Source organism: Syngnathus floridae, chromosome 6 (genome assembly GCF_059516105.1).
Source record: "Syngnathus floridae isolate MCC-2025c chromosome 6, RoL_Sflo_1.0, whole genome shotgun sequence".
Lineage (NCBI taxonomy): Eukaryota > Metazoa > Chordata > Actinopteri > Syngnathiformes > Syngnathidae > Syngnathus > Syngnathus floridae.
Window position 1 is genome coordinate 17,011,169 of NC_142418.1, and position 15,468 is coordinate 17,026,636.

Below are 15,468 nucleotides of genomic sequence, written 5' to 3' on the forward strand. Positions count from 1 at the left end.
GTTTTGTTTTTTGACAGATGGCGTTTATTCTAACCAGGCATCATCTGACATTAGAATAGCTACAGCGATGGCCATTTTGCAAGATGGCTTCTACAATTCCAAAAGAGGAGGGGAAGGTCCGGAATTAGACTGAACAAACTGCTAACAACAAAAAGAATCTAAGCGTGAAAATCAAGTCAGGAAGCGTTCCCGTCGGTGGTCCCTAAAGAAAAACATTCGCTCGCGTTAGCCTCGTCATCATCGGAACATTCATGAAATCGGAAGGCCTCGCCTCTACGAGAAGGACTGACGCAAAATGACATAAACAACGCCTTGGCTATGCTAACGAGTGGGCTGCGCCTGTCGTGCGCGACAAGAAGCCCTCTGATAAATGTAAGCAAGGCGACGGCGTGTGGCCGATATGCATGAAGTGAGTGTTAATTGCTTCCGTAGCAGACGTCACGTAAGCGCGTCTACTGAAAGCGAAATCGTGATCAGCGATACGAAGAGATCACGCCCAACGTCAACATGTAGTGAGGGTCGGGGTTAATTGTGCATGGAGCTAGCGTGGATTATGTCACATACACACATTGAGTGCGGAGTGGGTCAACCGTAGAACAACAATATTAGTGGGGTGAGCACAGACCATGTGATCATCTCGAGAATATTACCGACCGCATCAACGCACGAGGAGGGCATGGTGCACATTAACGTTAGTGTGGACACGGAGGACCGAGGAGGTCGGCGTGTGGATGGAGTGCGGACCACGTACGTGGTCCGATATAGAGGATGGATAGTGTTAAGAAGCTTCATCCTGGGGGGAAAAACAAAATGATCACTTTTAAGACTTACGTGCTAAGAATAGAAGAGCAACTGCATTGCGTGGTAACATGAAGCCCGCACACCACGCAATCAAGTCGGGTCGACATGACATAAATAATAATTCAGCATTTGTCACATTCGAACACTTAACACACAAAAAAAAAAAGTTATATATGTAATGAAGCTTCCAAGGTAGCGTTGAGTGTCTTTTGGGGTGACGTGAAGTGTTGCGACATCAAGTAACAGGAAGCACAGCGGCGGGTTGTTTAGACCGGCTAGCAACCCGACACTTTCCAGCCGAGATTTGGCGGCGGCCATGTTGGACGGCTACGGTGCAAACAAGCAATAGCTAATAATAGCTCATGCTTGGAAAGCGGCACTTAACGCAACCTTGATGAGTCGTTATCACTTAGTGGCTACGTGTCGTGTATGTGTTCGGGCTTCGTACTGGCGGAGGAACAAGCGCAAAGGGGGAATCAAAGTGCACATCAGAACAGAGTCCAGCAGAAGTTGCGAATACGTTCAGTTACTCGCCACCTCGTCCGCCGCATTGTCGACCGCCTCAAAAGTGCCGTCCAGTCCGCCGCTGCGCGCGCGCCAAATCTTCACCGTCCGGTCGCTAAGAGGCAAATACATTTTTTTTTTAAGAAACTATCGATGTTAAGGTTTCATTCGAAATATCAAAACTCACTCGGAAGCGGTGAACAAGTGGCTGGCGTTGGTGGCGATGCCGTTAATGGGGCTGTCGTGACCCTTGAGCTCGCCCAGGCCCGCCAGAGTGTCCGTGTGCCACAGTTTGAGCACCCCTCCTCGACAACCACTCAGGAGCGCCGGAGAGCCCGGGACCAACCCCAGGGCGCACACCCAGTCGCGGTGAGCGTTCGGGACTTGCTGATGGGAGAAAGGTTCAAGCGATTGATTGTGACAGAGCAGAAAAAAAAAAAAAAAAAAAAGAAATGATTTGGACCACTAATCGCACCTGTAGCAAGTCTTTGCGATCCAGGTCCCACTTCTTGATCCCGTTGTCGCGGGAGCCGCTGAAGAAGAAGTCGCCCTGGATCACCAGAGACTCAATCCCGTCGTAGTGGGGGGGCTCAAAGTTGTGCGTCGGGCCGATGCTTCCCAGGGAGCCTTCGGTCACGTCAAAGAGCTTCATACAAACACAACCGGACGCTGTATGAGTGACCTTTAACATCTCTTGACAACATTGTGGAGCGACCGCATCCCAGTCTACTGGAATAACACACCTTGACATAGTGGTCTTTGGAGCCGGTGATCACCAGGTCCTGGTTGTTCCCCGAATGGTCCACAGTCAAACACATAACAGGACCTTGGTGACCGGTGAGTTTCCCAGTGGACGCAAACCTACGGGAATAAATAAACCACAGTCAAATATATTTGGAATTCTTCCATCGATGTAAGCAAAGGTTGAAGACCCTCACCTTCGTAGATCCCACACCCTGACCGAGTTCCCAGCAGCGGCGTACAGGACCGTCCCGTTGGGGTTGAGTGCGATTTGGTTGATCAGGTTCTCACCCGCCGGGATGGTGACCGTCCGACTGGTGTTGGATGCGCAGACGTCGCCCAGATTAATCTGACCAGAAGAGCTGCACGGACGTCATCATCATCATCATCATCATGATGATGGCGTGGAAAGAAATGATGTCACACAACATAAAGATGGACCACACAAGTCTTCCCGCTCACTCACCAAAGAGTCCGAATGCACTTGGCTGAGTCGCGGATGTCCCACACTTTGATGTAGGAGGTGGAGACGGAGAAGACCAGGCTGGAGCTGTAGCGCACCGACACCACGTTGTTGGGATGTCCGGCCAGCGACATAATTTCCTGGCCCGTCACCAGATTCCACACCTTGCAACTGCGGTCTGAAGGAAGAGAAGAATGCTGAGTCGGCGTCTAGAATGAGAACAAGGCCCGAAATGTGGAATACCTTTGGATCCGGTGAAGAGCAGGTCATCGGTGCAGTCCACGCACAGGACGGCTTTGCTGTGTCCCTCGGCCACGTGGACGCACTGTAGCAGCGAGGTCGAGCGACTCTTGCTGGATGTCACCGGGTGGATGACGCCCCTGCAGAGTCAAAGGCAAACGAAAAACATGGCGGGGCGACGACCTTCAACGGGAGGAGCTTCACGTTCACGCACAAGCACAGATGCATGCGGCTCCGAGGGAAGTTCAGAACATTGGAGATATGATGGACACAGAAGGGATGGGGGGAGGAAAAAGAATAAGGGGAGTCTGACCCACACCATCATTTTAGGCTCATTTTGTCCGGAGATCTTCAATGACGAACTTGAGGAACAAATCAGACAGAAATGTTTGGCTCCATTTTGATCTCGGGGTCGTTCGGAAATTTTTTGTCTATTTGCTACGGAATTTGACGCAAAATTGCAAAACGTTTAGTTTGGTGACAAAATTTACACTGCACATAAAAACGAGATGGGAAGCAAATAGCAGGAGGACAGAATTAGAATACGGGGATCGATTCAGTTGATTAATTTCGTGCCATGCTTCGCCAAAGCTGGACTGTATTAGTGGCGTTACATTCTTACTGTTTAATCTCCTTGAGCTTTGCCCTGTCGCCTTCCGCTTGGGCCTTGTCATACGTCTTCCTGCGAGTGAGCGGCGACGGTGCCGGCGAAGCTCGCTTTTCGGCACTCGGCGGCTTTCTGGGGCCCGAACTGATCGTTGGGTTGTTTTTTTTAAGGGGACAAATGAAATGTAAAGCAAAAAAAAAATGGGGGTGAAATGATGATGAGGTGCATGCGGGACAAGGTGAGGAAATTCCCCGACTTACGCTCTGTACATTTTGGAGGAGAAGCTGGGCGAGAGTGCCGCAAAGTCACCGACGCCGTCTGGCGTCTCTGCTAGCGGCATCACGGGGCTTGAAAAGTCGCCCGTGTCGGGGGCGGCCTCGCTGTTGGCATACAGGAGCTCCATTTGAGTGGTGGTGCGCCGGCGAGCCTGCAAACAAACAGAATATATATATATATTTTTTTAAATAAGTGGCTAAAACAATAAAAAAAACATACTAGATTGAAAAATACCTTATTCCGAGTCTTGGTCTCGCCGCAGAACTTCATAAGATCCGGCACAGTGCTGAAAAGACAACGCATAGTTTGATTCATCCGCTATCAACTTGTTAATCGTCGTAGAAACAGAACCGAACGTACTTTCCGTCTGCTGACGGGCTGGTGGCCGACTCGTCGCTGCTGCTGTCGTCGCCGTTTTCTGTGGATAAATAAACTGCTGTCAAGAAACGCATTCAGAAAAAAAATAAATCTCAACACATTCAAAGTGGAACCTCCAAAGTGGAACTACATTATTACTGGTTAGAAGGAATATAAAGTGAATGTATCTGTTCTTTAGTATAATCACGACTAAAAAAAAAAAAAAAAAGACCCAAAGGACTATAAAAATGCTAATTGTATCACAATTATAGGTGAATTTCCGACCCTAAAATTATAATCAAATTTTTTAAATAGTTGGACTTTAGAGGTTCCGCTGTCGGTTGTAGCTAAGGAGAATGGATTTTGAGAAGGTGAAGGAGAGCGGCAGATGATGGGAGGCGATGTCAGCACAGCGCCATGCCGCTTCGACTGGAACGCCTTCTTCACTGAGCTCGGCCCGGAAAAGAGAAAGTGAGGTGGGATGGGGGCTGAAGGAATCGTTAGTTTGGGGCTCCTGGTCGACCTACAGGTCATGTGATCCACGTATTCTTCCTGTGTGTGAGTGGGGGCGTTAGCAGGGTGCTAAAGCGTGGAGGCTGCAGCGGGGTGATGAGCTGGTGGGAAGGAGAGGAGAAAGAAAACTGCACCTCATGCAACCTGCTCAAGTTAGTTCCATACAATGCATGCGCTCAGCCGCTGGCAAAAAGCAGACTCCGATGATGTCGTTCCACTTACCGGCTGCCACGTTACCTAGCTCTGTAAGAACACCACAACACAAAAAGAACCGTGTGGAAACACAAAATACAAAAAAAAACCAACGGACAAATGAATAACCATAGTTGGGGTGGGGGAAGGAAAGTGAAGGAAGTAAAGACATTTTAGGAGGTAACCTGCTGAACACTCGCCATTTCTACTCATAATTCACCGTGGACAAAATTATTTGAGTCCGCAATCTGCTCCAAGGATCCAAATAAAATAGTTTGTGTTCAGCAGCAGGCCGTGGGGACTTGAACACATCATGCAACAAACGGTACCCTGATGCTAATTGCTAACGTAAGACCACTTCTAAAATGTCGGCGTCTACCTTGCAGGGCGTTGCCCAGCAGGGCGTCCAGCTCCGGGTTGAACTCGGCCTTCTCCTTCAGCATGTGGAAGAGCAGCTGGTTCTGAGTGGCGCTGGTGATCTCCGTCTGTTTCAAGCGGCCCTCCATCACTTTCACCTGGGACTCCTTCTGGGCCGCCTGCAGACCCTTGACACGACCAAACGCGGAGGTTAACATCTATTCTTAAGTCTGGGGGAAATAAGAAGTGCTAGCTGGCTAAGTGGCTAACAAGCTAAGTAGTTGTCTTGTCCTGCTGTGCATACCTTGTTGATAGCCATGGACATAAAGTGATCCAGCAGGAAACGAGCCTCCACCAGAGTGCAGGAACCGATCACAGCAGAGACGTCCACGGTGTCGACTTCCTCCTGGAGCCAACCACAAAGCTTGATGAGCGACCCGTCCCCAACATCTCGTCATCCGATGTCCTTCACCTTGGTCTCCTCGATCTGCATGATGTTGGCCTGACAGTCGGCGATGCTGTCGTTGATGTAGTCAATGTTGGCAGCCAGCGCGTCCACTTCCTCGTTGAGCGGCACCACCGCCTTCTCCGCTTCGGAGTCTTCCCTGGCCAGTCGCTCTCGCTTCTTCACCACCTTCTCCTTACGCTTGGTCAGCTCCTCGCGTTGCTATGGAAACAAAACCATTGACTACGGGCGAACCGGGCGCTGACATTTTGTTGGTGGCTAGCTCGCACGTAAATCTACCTTGAGGAGGCGGTTCATGTCGTTCTCCATGTTGGAGATGGTCATCCTTTGCATGATGACGTCCGAGATGCGTCGCTCCAGTGACTGCCACTTGTTGCGGGCCATCCGGGTGGAGTAAAGTCCACCCACCCGCCTGGGGGAGGACCTGCGCACGAGAAGAATGCAAATATTTGCTTTCGTATGATTGCCAAGGATGACACAAGGGATTTGATGCCATGCTCCGCCCACAAGCAACTGGAGGCGTACCTGGTGCCGTTGGGAGCACCGAGTCCAGAATACGTGCGTCCAGAGGGCGGACGGTGGGACAAGTCCTGGTTGGCATCTGGCAGATTGATCTTACGAATGACCTTTCCCGAGGTGGGCCTGGCCTGCCTCCTCAGAGCCGTCACCTGACCACACAGACGGAGGACGCTTGAACGCAAAAAAAGAAAGAGCGCCCCCTAGAGGCTAAAACCCACCTCCTCTGTCTTCCTCCTGAGGATGAGCTCCTGCTGCCTCCTCTGAGCCTCCAGTAGCTTCAATTGATGCTGAGAGGAGGAAAAAAAAGATGATGAATGTCCATCAAAAGTTCATCCAATGAGAGGACGAGGACCATTCGCTGACCTCTTGTTTACGCTGGTCCTTCTTCAAGGAGGCAATCTCCCGGTTTCGGCGGGACTCGTTCATGCGGTTCTTCTCCTGCTGCTCCTTCATCTGCTTCATGAGGCGAACCTGAACGCAACACATACCCAGACCCAAATGCTTTTTTCTTTGGCTGTCATGGAAATTGTCTGGCTGTGACGGTTCCAGCATTTTGCCGTTACCTTGGTCTTCTTCATTTCAGACACGTCCATCTGGAGCTTGCGTAGCTGCTTCTCGTACTGCGACTGGTTTCTGAGCAGGCGGGCGTGTTCCTTCTGGGCCGACTGTAGCTTCTGCAGCTCCTTGTTCATCACGCTCAGCTTCCTCTCATACTCCGCCTTGATTTTGCGGGCCTTGTCCTCCGTGCCGCTCTCCACGGAGTCTGAAGATGATGCACACAGTCAGAAATGGGAATCGAAAACTGGTTCTGGTAGAACAGGAGCTTACTCATGTTCTGGAGGACGCGATCCCGCTCCAGCTGCGTGTCCTTAATCTTGCACTGCAGCATCATCAGCTTTTGCTCGTACTGCTGCTTGAGCGTGTGCAGACGGCGCTGGCTGTTCTCCAGCTCGTCGATCAGCTTCTGCTTGATGGCGATCTCGCACGTGATGTTGGCCAGGTCGGCCTGGAAGTTCTCTGAGGACCACCCATAGAAAAATGTAAGCACTGATCTATGCCTACTCGACGCTACTTGTTAACGTTCAGATCGCTCTCACCTTTCTCGTCCGACTCCGAGTCGGAATCGTCCGTGCTGTCCTCCACCTCCATGTCCTCATCCTCCTCTTCATCCTCCTCGTCTCCTTCATCGTGCTCGCTGCCGTCCTATTGAGTAGATAGAATAAATTGCAGAGTATGAAGATTTGGAGTTGTACTGAAGGCATCAAAGCAAATCATGTTTTGGAATTGCGTTTTAAATAATCATACTAAGACAAATTAAAAAAAAAAATCCCAGTTTGTGTGTGTGGAGCGACTCACCAGATCGGCTTCATCGCCGGCTCGCTCGACGTTGTTCTCCTTGTCGCTGCTCTTCTCCTGCTCGTTGTCGGGATTGTCCTCCTTGCCTACGCTGAAATATAGAAACACATGCCCTTATTATTATTGGCTTAAAAAAAAAACCCGTTGGGTCTTTGTTATAATAAATAGGATAATCATTGTATTTTTAGCATAGTGTTAAACCATGAAAATAAAAGAGGGACTACGCACTGCAAAAAAAAAAAAAAAGGAATAAAGATTGAAGCCATTTTGGTTGCATTTCAACCAGCTTTAGCAACACAAAATTGAATAAAAATAATCTTTTTAGATGACAAACACAAGAAGCGTTGATGGGCAAACTACAAGCAAGACCGGGACTTGTGTTCCATGATGGGGATGAGTCGAAAAGTGAGGAGCAGGAGGGCGGAAGCCAACAAACCTGACGGCAACCTCCTCCTCCAGCTCCTCCTCCCCCCTCTCTCGCTCCTCCAACAGCTGCTGTAGTCTTCGGAGGGAGGGAGTGAAAGTTTAAACGAGAAGTGAAGAGAGACGAGGAGAGGAAGGAAGAGTGAGAGAAAGATCCAGCTTTTTGGAAGAATGCGATTCATTCTCACAGCGTCGTGTCAGTGAACACCTTTAACCTAAATTGAAGTCGATTTCAACATTCGCTCTGTGCTCACCTTTTCTTCTTTTTCTTCTCTCGCTTCTTCAGCTTCTCCAGGTCCTTCTTGGCCATCTCGATGATGTCGGACGTCTCTTTCTCGGGGGCGGAGGAGGACGTAAAAGAGCCGGGCCCGCCGTAGAAGGCTTGGCGGCTGGAGGCGCGAGTTAAGTTCTTGCGCAGGTTCTCGTTCACCGCCTCGCTCTCCAGGAGCTTGGCTCTGAGGACCACGACAATACGTCAGCAAGATGTATTGAATGAATGAATTCATGATAAAAAAAAATCTACATTGATGCGACGAATATCACAACTAAACAGCATCAGTGTTTACCTGAGGTCTTCAATTTCTTTGATGTAACTCTGAATCATGTTGCCAATTTCTTCTGTGCCTCCTTCACCTGAACAAGAAAGAAAGACGGTGAATTTGTCAATAAGCGGAAGCATGTAAAAAAAAAAATCCACATGAAATGGAAAATAACGACAGAGGCTGAGCTGCACTGTGGTTGTTTCTAGAAAAACCTGAAGGTGGTCTTTTTCTATTTTTGGTGGTGCCTACCTGCCCTGGCGAGGGCCTGGTTGGCCTGGTCGCTGAGCAGCTGCGTGAGTCGCGCCCGCTGGACGTCGATGGTCTCCTGCATGGCCTTCACCCGCACGCGCAGGTTGCCGTTCTCCGTCTGCAGCATGGCGTTCTCGTGGAACATGTCGCTGAAGCTCTCCACGCCGTCCTCGCCCGCCAAGCGTTTACCCTGCGGTCAGAACTTTTTAAGAGGACGGGTCATTGTGCTGACCCGTGAAAAGCGAAATGAAACACCCGCACACCGTTTTGTATTCCATGAGTTCCATCTGCAGTCTGGCGATCTCCGTCCTGAGCGCGCTGATCTGCTGGCTGGCTTTGTCCTGGTTGACGACCACCTTGTTTTTGATGTTGCGGGCGCGGTTGGCGTACTTGAGCGTGTTGAGCGTCTCCATGAAGTCGCGGTCGGACGGGCTGATGCACGCGATCATCACGGTTTGGCTGAGACACACAAGAATACCATTTTAGTCTGCTTTTATGGTGGAAAAGCAAATTGTGTTTCGCCACTGACCTATTTCCTCCCAAGGAGTCCTGCAGAAGTCGGGTCAGTTTGGAGTCTCGGTAAGGCACGTGCGAGGACCGCTTGCTGCGGTCGCCCAAAGCACTGATAACGTTCCCCAGGGCCAGCTTTGAATAACAAAACAATGAATGAATGAAATAAGCAACTCTTTTAAAGGCACAAGCCTGTGTTTCCGTGGCGTCCACCAGATGGCAGTGCAACACAATGGTCACTCACCAGTCCACAGTTGATGGAGATGCCCTCTTTGGCTCGGTCTCCCGTGGCGCCCGTCCTCTTGAGCCTCTCGGAGCCGGCCAGGTCCACAAAGTGGAATTTGGCACTCAGCGTCTCGTACTCGTCCATGTCTCCGTTGCCGTTGGAGACCCGATTGTCGCCGCCGTCGCCGCCGCCGTCTTCCTGCTGCAAAGACCAAGATGAATTTACTCAAAGGGCATCTGCATTTTAAAATAAAATAAAAAATGTGAATTAATTAGTATTTTTAAATGGAAATATAAGACGAAACCTCAGCATGACTCACATTGTTGGGGGAGGCACAGACTCTGACTTGGCACAGGTGGATGGTGAAGATGGCGTGAGAGCGGGAGCTCTGGACATTCATCTGCGTGCTGGCGGTCGTGCGAGACAGAGCGCCCAGCTTCAGGCACTGCATCATCTGAATCAGTCGGGACAAATATCAGCGGCCGTCGTGGGAAATGCGGCAAACGCTTCTCCTCATACCTCGGCCTCGGAGGACACGGTGCGCGTGGTCACGCCCACGGTGTAGATCCCTCCGTTGGCGTCCTCGTGGATCTTGATGTGAGATTTTTGCTTCCCGTCCCGCACGGAGTCAAACAGATCCAGAACCTCCTCGTTGTAAAGCTGCGCCCGAGGCACAAAAAAAGGAAATACATCTAAATTGATCACAAACGTTCCTTGCTGTTAATCAACAGCACCTAATTAAACTCAAGGAAACCACCCTAATTATTATTTTTATTTTTTTCTACCTACATCAAGGAAATGTTGGTTTAAACAGTATTTTTTTTTTTTTTTAAATACTACATACCTGTGTAGTTTTCTATTCAATGCAAGTGAGAATCCACACATACAAATGTATTTACGTCATAACATCAGAATAAAAATATAAGTACAAACAAATATTTGGTGTGATTAAAAGCACAATACCATTAATTTTACTGCCCAGTCTGATTTGTGGCCGTCCACGTTTTATCACGTCTCAAGTTGCGGCTAGTCTTTTTTCGGTATGCGAGCGCTGTCAAAGTGTGACGGAGCGGCACAAGTGCCTCTCAATGTGGCTCCTTGTTAACTCCTCCGTGGCCACTTCCTGACCACCTCGCACCCGTCCTCCTCCCGACCCCATGCTGATAATGACAGCTGCCGTCGAGCTGCTTACCTCCAGGAACTGAGCGTTGATTTTAAACTCTGGCGCGGGGCTACCCTGTTCCTGCGCGGCCTGCCGGCGCTGCTCGATGCCCCGGTAGAGATGGTGGACGGCACGGGGGATGATGCCCAGCTCGTCGTCCATGATGTTAACGTCGAAGCCCGTCCCCATGGTGTACGTCTTTCCCGAACCGGTCTGCGCGTGGAGACACGCAATTATCAAGTCAAAGATAAATTTGATGTCAATTCAATTTCACACAAAATGGCGTGGCAGCTACTGGCCTGTCCGTAGGCGAAGACGGTGGCGTTGTATCCCTCAAAGCAGCCCTCGATCAGCTTCTCGGTGCAGGTTTGGTAAATGGCGTCCTGCTGCGAGTCCATGTCGAACACGTAGTCGTACGTGAAGGACTTGTCCTTGCCCAGGATGACTTGAGGCTCGCCGGGCATGACGTACGTGCAGATGTGGCATCCTTCGATCTTCTCCCGTGCCAGTTGAGGACGGATCCTGAGGGGGATTAAAAAAAAATAAAGCAAGATGCGAATAAATGTTGGATTTATTGTTTTAAACTTAATTTTTTTTTTTTTCTCAAAATCATAAATTCTGCTTGTTGCTGGTTCCTCTGACATGGAAGTCCTCAACAGGGTTGAAAGACACCTGGCAGCATTTCACATCTAACTTGAATAACGGCCTCATTGTGCCTCCAAAACAATATCTGGGGCGTCCAGCATAGTGCGGCCATTGTGCGTTCGTAAATGTGACACTGGACCCTGGCACCGAGCGGACTGTGGGGGCAACAAGGTACTGGGGAAACCCCCTGGCTCTTTTGGAGTTGTTTGCAGTCACAATATATAACATTTGTAATCCTCTACAGTGAGGACAGGACGTTCTTTGTTTCAGGAGACTGAACTGCGTAATCCGGTCAAGAATCTGTGATGTGACGTATGTTGGCTAACTCGACACCAAATGAATCCAAATCCAACCCCCAAAAAAAAAAGTGAAACCCTGGTACACACCACAAAACTGAACATGACACACACACCATAGAAGTGAATATCAGAAAAAAGCACTTAGAGGATGGTGTTGCCATGGTGACCGTCAACGGATGAATTAAAATCCTAATCCCATGCAGGGAGAGTATCACAGAGGTCTGTTTGATCCACTGGATGACACCAATAGAAGGGAGGAAGGGGGGGGGGGGGGGATTTAAAAATAAATAAAATAATAAATACAGAACCAAGCTTAGCATCCTGCCAAGGTCCAACCTCACGGTACCACAAATAGGACGAGGATGTAACTCCAGCGGGGTTCACAAATAGGACGCCGACGCTCTCAAATAGATTCACACATCTCATCATCATCATATTTATACCAATCAGGTCTGCAGATATAATCAAATCATTTTTAGAACAGCCCCTCCTTTCCTTTGGTGCCTGCGTGAACTTTGACCTGCAGGAAGCAGCCAATGTTGTTATCAGCGCACCACGCGGGGGACTTTGCGCTATCTTGTTTGTTTGGGCGCCACTTTTTCCAAAAACAAACTGAGGGGGGCAGCTTGGGGATCAGCGGGAATTCCCCCTGTGGGGATCCAACACATTTTTGGAAATTAAAAAAAAAAAGGTTGCTAGAGTAAGTGATGAAATAAATTGTATTTGTATTTTTATTTTTTTTAATTGTATGCTATTTGGCGACATTTAACTTTTTCATTACATTTATTGAATTTTACTTATATTCACAGACGGAAGTAATACAAACATCTGACCAAAGTTCAAGAAGGCATTGGAGGCCAAAGGTCGGTTGCTATCTTCCAGATGACTTCAAACCTTGTGATTTTTTTGGAGCAGTCCTGCAAGGCTGAATCCAGCTGATTTGAAGGAACATCTGAGCCAAGTTGATAAGAAGGCCAACAGAACCCCTTACTGATTTTTAAACAATATCTGACTCCAGATCTTTTAAGGATTTTTTTTTTGACAACCACCGAGCAGTCAGTAACGCACGAGGGGGGGGCGGCGCCAATAACAAAAAATGGCGAGCGAGCGGCGGGGGTACCGAGGGAATGCTTTGGTTCAGTGGCTGTGAACAAAGCAGAGGTTTCACAGGATCTTTGGACACTGTCCAGTCTGCTGGGTTTGGACTACAACACACACACCTCAGGCCAAGTCTGCATCTTCTTCTGGATACTTTGTTGAGACTAAATTGATTAAGATAAAGAAATGAAATAATCCCTGTTATTGTCAACAAAAGCACTTGCAGCGGGTGCTGATCAGCTGTTGCTCCTCGTCACCTGACTCCCGATTTGTTTGACTTCCTCATCCGCCGGCCTGCGGCTTACAACGTTGTATCCACTTAGACGGGTAGCGGCATGCCTGCCGCCCATTACGCTGAGCCGACTAAAGCCTTCAGGTCTTTACGGATCCATTTAATGTCATTACGGTGCCCTTGCACAGCGGCCTGAACAGCAGCAAGCCTTGGCAAGACATTGATGTGAACTAAAATATTCAGATGTGTCTTTTAATGAATTGATCAGTCCATTAAAGGTTGGACGACAGAGCGAGTGTGTGTGTCTGGTCAAGCAATGGAGTGTGTTGCGGTAACCACGGAAACCATCTTTCTTTTTTCTTAAGCCGCGCTGATCTCAACAGAGGCCCCCGCTGTTCTTTCAGGCGTAGCTAGCTAGTAGTGCTAGCCGGACGGCGCTTGTACTCTGTATTATTTACATAACGTCAAGACATAGTTACAAAGGTGTGCTCGGATGGGCAGGCCACAACATACTGGAAAGCAAACCGGTCATGCAAGTGTCTACAAGTAAAAAGAGCAAATGGGTTTTTTTTTAGATGATTTTTTTTCAAGAATTGCCGAATGCTAGTTTTTGCATGACCTGACTGACACTCTGTTTCTAATTGCAAGTTAAGAGCAAGGGTCGGGATCTCCTTGAGACTATATTTGAGTTGGGTGAATAGAAAAAAGGACAAAAAAAAAGATGTGACAATGAACGTAGGAGGAGAAACTGCCCACACGTCCTCTGCTAATTGCATCCTTTTGGGGGGAACAAAGACCACAAGTCTGAAGAGTTCCTCCACTGCCTGCAAAAAAAATGTTTTAACCAAGAGCTGCTTCACTCTTCTTTTTACACCTTCTTTATATTGTGCCTGCAGAGGAACTGAGAAAAAGTTGGGGGAAAAAGAAACCAGCAAAGGACAACAAAGAAGGCCCCTATATTTACTTCTTAGCATGTGACTGTTGCCAAGCAGACTCAGGGACACTCAGGGCAGCAAGAAATGCGAGATTTATTATTTCTTTTAATAATTATTCGATTGATCCCTAGTCCCATGAATACTCTGGTTACAGTACGCTTCAGGTAAATTGTTTATAAACCCGACTGACTGTATATACAAAAAAAACGACGGCTAGAACAACACAATACAGCTGACAGATAAGAACGACTGATCATGACAGATAAGAACGATAGAGCAAGAGATTGAACAGTGGGTAGGTGGAATGATAAGATGGTGACAAAATGATTAGATAGAGAGAGAGAGAGAGAGAGAGAGAGAGAGAGAGAGAGAGAGAGAGAGAGAGAGAGATAATGATTAGATTATTATTAGATTATTATTAGATGATTAAAATAATAGATAGATAGATAGATAGATAGATAGATAGATAGATAGATAGATAGATAGATAGATAGATAGATAGATAGATAGATAGATAGATAATGATTAGATTATTATTAGATGATTAAAATAATATAGATAGATAGATAGATAGATAGATAGATAGATAGATAGATAGATAGATAGATAGATAGATAGATAGATAGATAGATAGATAGATAATGATTAGATTATTATTAGATGATTAAAATAATAGATAGATAGATAGATAGATAGATAGATAGATAGATAGATAGATAGATAGATAGATAGATAGATAGATAGATAGATAGATAGATAGAGCAGCACGAAAGATGCGCGACACTATGACGTCACAATCTTTATTTAACGAGGATACGAACGCACCTGGCTGACTAGCTAACTAGTGAGCCCCCAAAATCAGTGCGTCTCCAAACAAAAGCTGAATCACTCGAGTTTGCAAGCTTGCTTCATCCACAACCGTTACACCATCATCCTCTCGGCACCTGCACCGCGGCCACACTACCAGCTGGCCGTCCACAGCTGGAACTAGGCCCGCACGGGAGAGCCGGGGACCCGGTTGCAAGCCGGGTCGTTCCCGCCCAGGCGCTAGCAAGCTAGCATGGCAGGTGTCATACACAGTAGACTCACCTCAACGCCACACGAACCGAACTTTCATCCTGGCCCGACGTCATGGTTCCTCGTGTAATCCTCTCGAAAGGGCAATAGCGTTACCGCCAATCGGTCGCCGCCATGTCGGGGGGGAAACAAACGCCAAAAATAAGACGTTTCTTTTTCTTTTCTTTTTTTCTACCTGCGCCGACGCCGCGGATGCAGCCACGCGCGTGCGCAAGCCTGGGCCAGTACCAGTTTACCAGCACCGACTGATGCAGCGTGAAGGCGCACGCAAACAGACGTGTGCTGTGCACGCAAACGCACGCGCCGTGTGGAGGAGCGCTGGCGGGCGGGGAGTCAACCGCAATGCGTCACTAAGCCACGCCCTCTTTAGGCTCGTCTTAATCGTCCATACATTCGGTTTGTTTTGATAAACAATTTATCTAGAATTATTTAACTTTAATCTTAACACCTGGATGTTTCTTCTGTACTTGTTTAATTAAAACTACATAAATGCAATTACGAAATCAAACGACCACTGCACAATAAATGTCAAACCACGTCATAGCTGCAGGTGTTTTTTAATATTTGTGCTTATGTTTGTTTTTTACGCGTTTTTGCTCCTCTGACGTGCACATTGTTCTTAGAAGACGTCTGAGTGGTTGCTTGGTGCTGTCAGAGGCATGCTCAAGCACGCACGGA

General features: G+C 48.2%; 1 protein-coding gene across 5 annotated transcripts; it reads right to left on the reverse strand.

Annotated features, from left to right (window-relative positions):
• Position 1: 1 nt before the first annotated feature.
• kif21a (kinesin family member 21A) lies at positions 2 to 15,104 on the reverse strand. Of its 5 annotated transcripts, none has more exons than XM_088378319.1 (35): positions 14,803 to 15,104; positions 10,804 to 11,026; positions 10,535 to 10,717; positions 9,862 to 10,002; positions 9,662 to 9,796; positions 9,361 to 9,543; positions 9,136 to 9,251; positions 8,870 to 9,065; positions 8,607 to 8,796; positions 8,382 to 8,448; positions 8,070 to 8,270; positions 7,829 to 7,894; positions 7,393 to 7,483; positions 7,134 to 7,239; positions 6,865 to 7,053; positions 6,600 to 6,799; positions 6,400 to 6,507; positions 6,255 to 6,323; positions 6,043 to 6,185; positions 5,797 to 5,941; positions 5,524 to 5,718; positions 5,356 to 5,457; positions 5,074 to 5,239; positions 4,725 to 4,745; positions 3,993 to 4,050; positions 3,867 to 3,918; positions 3,626 to 3,783; positions 3,372 to 3,500; positions 2,753 to 2,889; positions 2,513 to 2,687; positions 2,244 to 2,408; positions 2,049 to 2,166; positions 1,781 to 1,951; positions 1,493 to 1,692; positions 2 to 1,420 (listed from the first exon to the last, which is right to left on the reverse strand). In XM_088378319.1, exons 1-35 carry the CDS (start codon positions 14,844 to 14,846, stop codon positions 1,324 to 1,326), a joined length of 4,740 nt encoding a protein of 1,579 aa, XP_088234445.1. In that variant the 5' UTR covers positions 14,847 to 15,104; the 3' UTR covers positions 2 to 1,323. The 5 variants fall into 5 exon arrangements, with proteins under 5 accessions (XP_088234445.1, XP_088234444.1, XP_088234447.1 ...); XM_088378318.1 differs by having other exon boundaries at positions 3,617 to 3,783; positions 14,803 to 15,103; XM_088378321.1 differs by lacking the exon at positions 7,829 to 7,894 and having other exon boundaries at positions 3,617 to 3,783; positions 14,803 to 15,102.
• Positions 15,105 to 15,468: the final 364 nt, after the last annotated feature.

Coding starts and splice junctions, on each gene's coding strand:
- kif21a (XM_088378318.1), bottom strand. CDS start 14,846: ATGACGTCGGGCCAGGATGAAAGTTCGGTTCGTGTGGCGTTGAG. Junction 5,942..6,042: donor GGTGCTCCCAACGGCACCAG/GTACGCCTCCAG, acceptor TCTCGTGCGCAG/GTCCTCCCCCAGGCGGGTGG. Junction 5,240..5,355: donor TGTCCATGGCTATCAACAAG/GTATGCACAGCA, acceptor GGTCGTGTCAAG/GGTCTGCAGGCGGCCCAGAA.